This window comes from Chionomys nivalis, chromosome 6 (assembly GCF_950005125.1).
Source record: "Chionomys nivalis chromosome 6, mChiNiv1.1, whole genome shotgun sequence".
NCBI classification, from domain to species: domain Eukaryota; kingdom Metazoa; phylum Chordata; class Mammalia; order Rodentia; family Cricetidae; genus Chionomys; species Chionomys nivalis.
Window position 1 is genome coordinate 47033907 of NC_080091.1, and position 8919 is coordinate 47042825.

Below are 8919 nucleotides of genomic sequence, written 5' to 3' on the forward strand. Positions count from 1 at the left end.
CCTTGCTTTCTGGTGGACTGTGGAGGAGAACGCACTTGTGGCCCTTGTTCCCTCTTAACAGTTTTCTGTCCGAGGATGCTCTGTCTTGGGCGTCCAGCACGCTCTAGAGGCAGAATAGCCTCCGGTCCTCTCTTCTTAGAGTGGTGGGTGGAGAAAGGACTTCCTCTAGGAAAAGCTGAATTCCACGGAACAGCTTCCCACTCCTGCGGGGGGGGGGTGAGGGGGGTGAGGTGTGGGTAGGGGACAGAAAGGGCCTGGATAAAGGCCTTCCTGTGAAGGCCTGTAGAGGGAGGAGGTGACCCAAATCCTTGAAAATGAAACAATGCCCCTCCCCAAATAAAAAGCCAAAACTGCCCGGCAAGGGTTGGAGGTCTGTTTTTTAATAGATGCTCCTAAAAGAGAAGTTAGTCACCTAAGGTTCACCTACTTAGTAGGCAAAGCTGCCTTGAGGTCTGTGGATTCCAGGACCTCAGGCAGCCTGTGGTGTGTCTGTGGGGTGTGTGTGTATGTATATATGTATGTGCATTTGTATGTGGTGTGGGGTGTAGTGGTAATGAACTCAACACCACCACTTTCCACTTTCGATGTGCACGGTTTCCCACCGGGAGGTCGAGAGCCCATTGCTGGAGTGAGGTGACTGGAGCGGAGGAGAACTCACCAGGAAGTCTCCAGAAATGTGTGCAGGGTTCTTTGTGCTGCAACTTCACTAAAGATAAAAGAGCATCAGCCAGAGGACCATCTCTGGCCCTGGCAGAACACTCGGTCTGCTCTGAGATTGACGCACTTTGAGATAGCAGCCATAGGGACCGCCAGGTGACCCACTGCCAGCCCGAGCTAGCGGGGATGCCCGAGAGAGCCAAAGAAACTAGAGCGCGGATCTTGGGCCAACCGTACTCTCAAGCACATTCATCCACCTAAGCTTCCGAAGCTTCCGAGGAAACAGTTGAGCCCAGCAGCGGGGACAACTTCAACCGGAAAATCCAGGAAAGGCGACTGCACTCTCTGCTACCCAGTAACGGCCTTTGAACTGAGCATCTCAGCGAAGGAACAAAGAAGTGTTATTCGACGTGGCTAAGGAATTTGGCTAACTCGGGTTTTGGGCCCATTCTCCAACTCCTACCTATCTCGAATTATACCAAATTTAGCCTCGGCATTTCCATTACAGGAGGGTCGGCATCAGGCAAACACTCCTTAAGTCTGAGAAGATTTTCATCAGTCAACTTAAACTTGTCCTCTACACAGGACCACCCCTGCTTGCTGGACCTCAGGAATCAACAACTTCAAAATGTATTTTAATGACTCAAACATTAAAAAATTGTTAGATGATGTAGCCATTTGTTTAATTTTTTTTCTTCCTTATTGTGGTCCTTTTCCCACCTCATTTTTTGAACATTTATATTAGGAGACTAAAAATTAATTAGGGGATTTGTAATTTCTAACAAGTCGACACCACGCTCTGTAGGCCACATGATGCTTGGATTCCCCTGAGGGTGCAGTAGTAAATCAAGTCGGCTTATCTAGAGTCAAGTCAATAACAATGTCACCGATTAAAAAAGTAATCTGTGTACTCTTTAGTTGTTTTCTGACTGCAGTTACACTTTTGTGATTCACTCCCCTGCTCCCAAGTCCAACCTGGAGAGATCAGCATTCCAAGACAGCACTTCTGGATTCTGAAAGGCTGGCCCTCCTTAGCTCACTAGCTTGTGGTGGTGGGAAAGCCACTTTTTCTCCTAGTGCCTTTAGCCCTACCGGCAGTCCTGCCTACACAGGCAGCTCTTGTAATCCTCAGCAGGAAGGGATTGGAAGTGCTTCTTCTCCTGTAATGTTCTGAAATTGCCATTGTTCCCGGTATCATCACTATTATTGCTGAGTATTGTTTTGAGTTGTCATCTTGGCAGCCTCAAATTAGGAACTTTTGCTGGCGAAGCAGTGGTTTGTACTTTGGGCACTCAGTTCTTTATAGTGTTTGCTGGTTCTTGCTATCCCCATGCTGCTCGGTACCATTCCCAGTTAGGAAATTTGGCAAGGTTGAGTGATTGCCTAGAATAAAGTCCCAGGGCCCTTGGTAGTAGCTGAGTCCCAAAACAGGTCTACTCTACTTTCTTTTAAGACTCCTGCTGGCCAGAATACTTCTAGTCCTCTTTTGGGGACCTCGAGCTCCTCTGCCAGTTTACAAGTTGAAGGCCTTCTGTTTCCCCCTACACCGCAGACTCATGCAGCAAGGCAGGAGGCTTTGTGCAAGCAAGCTGAATTCTGCAGACTTTGCAGGTAGTTGCCAGATTCCATGTTTTTGTTCTGAGGCACAGACAGAAACTTGGGTTGAGGAGAGTGCCGTGCCAGCGAGCACCCTGCAGAACTCTAAGCTCAGGCAATGGCTGATTAGAAAGTTAGAAACACTTGCTGGCCTGGATGAAGGGTGTTCTCTCTGCGGTCCTTAAACTTTACCCGGCAGTCAGTATCCACAGCTCGAAATAAATATTCATAGACTCGCTCTCTCCAAGAGAATAGGCACAATTGCTGTAAGCAAGGCTACAAAGCGTGTCCCACTCTTCAGAAACCCCCAGATGCCACCCTCTAGTCAGTTTTCTCTCCACCATCCTAATTCCAGACACTGGCATTACCGGTGGCTAGACTGCTATTTGGAACCACTAGGACTTTACGCTTGAGATAATTCTGGACTGTTTCTGGAGGTCAGATTCACCACCATCTGCCTGCTTTCTCGACGCTGGAGAGCTGTATGGAGGAGTCATCGTGCAGAAAGTCATCGATCCGTTGAAAACGCAACAAAACCTCGACTTCCCCAGCTCTGTTAATACTCAGACAAGAGATTTTCTAGAGATCTGAGAGCCCCATAAACCTAAGGTGTTGGAATGCAGCGACACACCTTGAGATGAGTAAAAGTCTCTGTTTCTGACTCTCTCTGTCTCTCTGTCTCTCTCTCTCTCTGTGTGTGTGTGTGTGTGTGTGTGTGTGAGAGAGAGAGAGAGAGAGAGAGAGAGACAGAGAGAGACAGAGAGAGACAGAGAGAGACAGAGAGAGAGAGAATGAGAATATTGGAAAATATTGCTGGCCAGATTGATTCCAGCACAGGTCAAAGCACATTCCAAACCCATTTTTAATCTTGTTTCCTTCTCTTTGGTTTAATCATCTGTGAGTGTATGGGGGGGGGGGGAGAGTCAGAACCTAAGCGGAACTTTATGTTAACTAAGGGCCCAAAGTGCCAAATGGTGAAGTGAGAAAGGATTCTGGACCAAGGCTGCATTTGTGACTGGGAGAGAGGGTCCAGGCAGCAAAGCAAATGGGAAGTATATAACCCAAGATTCCCTTGATCGGGGATCAAGGTGTGTATGTGTGTGTGTGTGTGTGTGGTAGGAGAGCATGTTTTTAATTTTACAAAAAGAAAGGAATGAAAAGGAAAAAAGAGAAGAAGGAAAGGGTAGATTGTGGGGGGAGCAGATGAGTGACTACCACGATATTGTGTATTTCCTCGTGATAGCATGTATTTCCAACAGGAGTGCATACGTCTGGGGTCATATTTGCGGTGTGAAATCTTGGTAGGCTGAGCTGGACCCAAAGGGTATGTTGCAATGCCAGTACTCTTACCATGTAAGCCAGCAGCTGCCACAATACAGATTAAACCGAACTCACTTGGGTAACTTTCCCCGGGACAGCTTCAGATAGCTGAAAGCAGCTCTCCCAGGCTGAGACCAGCAATGAGACAGGCAAAATGGGACACCACCCACCCGAGAAAAAATGAGATTTGCAAGGGGAAAGGAAGCTGCGAGACTGTGACCTTGGACATCTTTTCATTTCCCATCACTGAAGACACTCTAGCGCTGTCCCGAATCCGCAGGAATTGAACACAAACCGCCTCCTCAATAAACAGGGCAAACAACAGTCATTCCCAGAAGGGCTGACACCCCCACCCCCTTCAAGAGCATCCGAATTGTAACACTCTTTGGGCAAAGGAAGTGAGGACTTGCCAGCAACAATGAGAACTCCAAACTTCAAGGAGAATATATCATGATAAATTACAAAATTAATGCTGAATTTTCAAATGTGTGTGTGTGTGTGTGTGTGTGTGTGTGTGTGTGTGTTTTAAATAGAAATAAAATGATCCCTGGAACCAAATACCTGGAAACTGGGGTTAGACTGGAAACTGGGGTTAGGAGAACATTAAGATGAGCATAGCCTTGGGTCTTTGTCCTAGGGTGCTTTTGCTGTTTGAGGAAGCTGGACTAGGCCAACCCAGGCGATTGCAGCTTTCCTTGCCAAGGCCTTTAGTACCCTAAAGCCTGGAGGCCAGAAGGCTGAGAAAGGTTTCCAGAGATGGCAGGCAGTAGGAAAACCAACCTTTCTACTATAGGTGAGTTGAAACAAGCCCAGGCTTCGGTTTTGGTAGTTCTAGGCCAGGACTTGGGGATGTGGCACCATGGCAAGATGCTCAAGTGGCCGGCGAGGGTGACCATTTAGCTTGGGAAGAATCTATGGTATTCTGAGGAGTCTTGCTTGGCAGGGGTATGTTTGTCTGCACTCCTACACGTGGCTAACCTCACCTTTCACTGCCCCTAGGCTCCCGTGCAGATCAAATGATGCCAAGTCGCGAGGGAGCAGAACCGCTTGAAAACATTTTAGATGGAATAAAATTCGCACCTGTAGGAGTGAAATGAGCAGGAGACCCTCCCCCGAGGAACATTATTGACACTTGGCTCTCCCCAAATAGATTTAGAATTTCAGCGAGAGCTTTTTGTTTGTTTTATTTTTTGTTTTCTTTTTCTTTCTTTTCCCAGCCCATTCTTAAAAAGGCTGAGTCACTTCGAAACAAAATCGAAAGCGGAGAGGAAGAAGGAGGCCGTGGAGAAGAATCTTCAGGTTTGGGTTTTAGATGTAAATTGACTGTGGGTTCAGTCAGTCCAGGCACCTCCAAGAGTTGAGGTCCTAGGACTGAAGAACACAAGGATATTAGCTTTAAGATTCAGTGGGACCCTTCCACAAACCTGAAATTGCGATTCCCGGAGGTTTAAGCAAGGCTGTTGGGGACTGTAGATTAGGCATCTGAGTGTTCGCTCCTAGACAGAAAAGTGAGGGGCAGAATGCTCCATCGTTGCTGCCCACCCACCTCCAACTCCTTGTCCCAAAGATGCACCAAGAGAATTTCAGAGAAAACTAAACCCGGGTTGCCCACCCGCCTCCAACGCCTTGTCCCAAAGACGCACCAAGAGAATTTCAGAGAAAACAAAACCTGGGGCGGGCATGTTGAACTAAACGTTTATAAATTAAAGAAAAAATACAGCGAATAGAGCTTCCAAAATTCACAAATCTTTTAAAGATAACTCTAGTTGAGTGCACAGTGCCTTTAAGGAGGCGAAAAGCTGCGAGGCTGATGAGACAGATAGTCTCTGAAACAAGCAAGGCACAGAGGGTGTGGGGGTTGAAACAGAGATACAGGAGAAGGTGGAGACAGCCGCGGAAATGCAGGCCAGGGATATTCACATTGAATACAAAAATAATCGTTATTTGAATACAAACAACCGGAAAGTGCTACAGGTCTCGACCTTCTTTGAAAAAATAGAAAGAAATAAAGACAGGCTTCTGAAAGGGTACTTTCCCAGCGACGGGCCTCTCTACGACGGTCCCAGGCACTCTCCCTTTGGGTGTGGCCCTGAACTTATAGAAAGGGAAAGTATAGGGGATCCCCTGGCTGGCCCCCCCGCGCTGAAAGACGCCCTTTCTTACATTCGGCATCCAGGAGGGCGCCCCAAGAGGGGTGGAGTAGAGGTCTCCAAAATCAAACCCTTGAGGTTCAGATCAACTCCTGTCCTGGAACTGTCAGAATTTTGTACTTCTTTGTCACAAATGCAATTTTCAAAAATTAAAGATGTGTAGATACAGATCGGTAGCATGGATACCATGAACTAGTGTGGCCTAGCGCACAAAGCGCTTGACCCCCCCGAGATTCTGAGGATTCGGGCTATGGGGTCTCCAGGAGTCCTCTCTGCTCTGGGCAAATACCAGCCCCAGGCAGACACAATCCAAATCCAACGTTGCTGTGATAATAAATAGCGTCCCGAGGCTTGCGGATAGGTGTACAGAGGACCAGGGGTCATAGGGCGCACCGGTTCAAATCAGAATAAAGCCCCCCCTCTCTGGGCAGCCTCAGTTCCACTGCCAGGTCACCCTTGGTAGGAAAGCTCCAGCAGGATTTCGTTCTCCACCTGAGGTCCGCCCACCTCCCCGGAAGAGCTCTCCTGCCGCACCGAGTCCAATCTCTACACCTGTCCGCGGTGGTGCAAACTGGAGCGCAGGGATCATTTGCTGCCTCACCCCAAGCTGTTCACTGGGTACCAGCAGCGGCCGCGCATGTGGACAGCGCCCAGCCCGGGAGGCAGTAGTAAGGGTAGTAGTAGGACGGCTGCAGTGGCAGAAGAGAGGGGGGCCTCAACACCTCTCCCGGCAGATACTGTCTTTGATCGTCACGCACTAACACCTTTACCGCCACTTTCTTGGCGGCGGGCGCCGAGGCGAGTAGGTCTGCGGCCATCTGCCTGCGTTTGGTCTTGTAGCGACGATTCTGAAACCAGATTTTGACCTGCGTCTCGGTGAGCTTAAGGGAAGCTGCCAGGTCTGCGCGCTCCGGCCCGGACAGGTAGCGCTGATGGTTAAAACGGCGTTCCAACTCGAAGACCTGGGCGTGAGAGAAGGCTGCCCTAGAGCGCTTCTTTCGAGGTTTAGGGGCTGCGGGCTCTTCCTCCTCTTCCACGCCGCCCGCCTGCCCGCCGCTAGCCCCGCCGCCGGCAGCGCTGCACAACCCAGGCACGCGTACACCTCCGGGACTAACACCACCGTCCTCAGCTCTTGGGCTGTGGTCGCCTGCGGATTCCGGAAGGAAGAAAAAGCAAGAACCTGTCAGACTCGCGGAGATGAAGATAGGTCTCAATGGCAGTTGTTTCTGGGGAGAACTGGGAAGGGAAACCCGCTTTGAGCCTACTGAAAGGGCTCAAAGGTTCCAGAGAGTTCTGTTTTAGAACTCGGTCCCCTTCGCTTCTCAAATTCTATATCTCTATCGCGGTGTATGCCAAAGCTGTAAGGGAACAGCTTTCCCCGGAGTTCTCCGGGCCCCAGATTCCCTGCAGTAAGGTAGGATAGTTCGCCTGAGAGTATCACTTCTGAATCTTGGCTTTCTACATTACATTTCTGTTTCCCAGTTCCAGGCCGTACACTTCTGCACACCCACACATACACATCCGTTGGCTACACGAAAGAGGAAGATGGCGGGAGGGTGTAGATCTTGAGGTCAGAGCTATATAGAGTCTTCAATTCCATAAGCCCAGGATTGCTGTCAAGGGTATGGCGACAGGGTGTAGCAGCAAAGCCTGGGCGCCACCTGACTCCCTCTTCTTTGCAAGAAAATAGAGGGAAGCAGGGAGTGGGTGGGTAGTGAAGACTCTGCATCCTCCCTGGTCTGAACCCCCTCCTCCAGCCTCCTCTGGGCTCCCTGCTGAGCACGAGCCCAGAGGTCACAGTTACGGGCCTGCCTTGAGCCAGTGTGAGGCCTACAGCAGTGTGCACCCAGTAGAAGCCAGCTGCGGGGCTTTCAGATCAAGAAAAGCACCCGCTAGTGGATAAACAGGCTGGACTCTTAAGTCCCTCCCTGACGACCTGGATTACACTTCCCCACCATCTTCCGCCTTCAGGTAACGGCTTGTTTTGTTTTTAGCTCCTTGATGCTTAGCCGCAGGCTGCTCTATCAGTCCTGGGGTGAGGGAATTTAAACGGGCTCTTTCCAAAGCTTATGCTGTGACAGGACCTGAAGTCGTTAGCAACGGCTGGGCCTGGGGGAAGTTACAGTCTACCTTAGGTCTCTAGTCCACCTCTGGTAAGTTTAAAGAATTTAAGTGGATACAGCGGAGGCACTGCAGATGAACTCAAAGCTCTTGGTATAGGGTGCAGGGCACATGGTACCAGGAGGACCGACTCTAAGAAGCTCAGTTTCTTAAGACACCGGGCAGTGTGTGCCAACGTGCAGAATAAGAGACTAAGTCCTGCAGGGCACGATGTTCCCCCAGCAGGTCCACCCCGCCTTGGAGTGCTTGACCTCTTAACCCATCCCCTCAGCCCAGCCCTATTTCCGGAGAAAGCCCCGCAGCAGACCTGAGACGCTGGCTGACATCTCGCTGTCGCTGCGGACCGGGGTTTCCTCCTCCAAGTCCTTGGCAGCGTGCATCTCGCAGATCTGCTGGTCCAGGCCCAGGGTCACCCTGGTGCAACCGGCTCCGCTGGCTCCCGGGACGTCCGCGCAGCGCCTTCTGCCCTCGTTCTCTTCACTCAGAGCTGAATCCGAGTCCCAACCTCCCGGGCTTTCCGCGGTCTGTCCCACAGCTGTTCTGGTTCGGGTGGGAGACTCCAGCCGAGAGTCCTCGGCGCCCCCCAGTGCACCCGCGTCGGACTCCCCAAAGAGCCGCCAGCAGCAGACGGCGGGCGCCGCAGCCACCGCCACTTCTGTGCCCCCGGGTGCCGGGCGCCCCTCGGGCGCAGCCAGCCCGCCGCGCTCTTCTTTCTTGTTAAGAATCGCCTGGATGGAGAAGGGCGTCAAGGTGTTGGCGCTGCGCACAGCCATCTGCGCCATGGATCGGAGCCGGCGGCCGGGCGGGCAGCTGGGTCGCGGGGACAGTTTCGAGCCTGACAGAGAGCGCTGGGCGACCGCAGCACGAGTGAGAGGGGAGCGCCAGGCCCCTGCAGCCCACTCCAGCGCAGTTCTGCAGCCCCCGCCCCCCTCAGTCCCAGGATCCCGGGCGACCCTCACCCCCACCTAACAGGCCCACCTCGCCGGGACCCCCTCCCCCCAAATGTAGCGCCAGACTCTCTCTTCCCGCAGCTGGACTAGGTTATCTCATCTCCCGTGGCCTTCGAGGGCCAGCC

General features: G+C 51.5%; 1 protein-coding gene across 1 annotated transcript; it reads right to left on the reverse strand.

The window, feature by feature from the left end:
- Positions 1-6334: 6334 nt before the first annotated feature.
- Positions 6335-8617, reverse strand: Nkx3-2 (NK3 homeobox 2). The gene is made up of 2 exons (XM_057773247.1): positions 8152-8617; positions 6335-6870 (listed from the first exon to the last, which is right to left on the reverse strand). Exons 1-2 carry the CDS (start codon positions 8615-8617, stop codon positions 6335-6337), a joined length of 1002 nt encoding a protein of 333 aa, XP_057629230.1.
- Positions 8618-8919: the final 302 nt, after the last annotated feature.

Bases quoted from the DNA above. Each gene is read 5' to 3' on its own strand.
- Nkx3-2 (XM_057773247.1), bottom strand. From the start codon at position 8,617: ATGGCTGTGCGCAGCGCCAACACCTTGACGCCCTTCTCCATCCAGGCG. The intron at 6,871-8,151 runs GTCTGCTGCGGG...CGGAATCCGCAG, and splicing joins GATGTCAGCCAGCGTCTCAG to GCGACCACAGCCCAAGAGCT.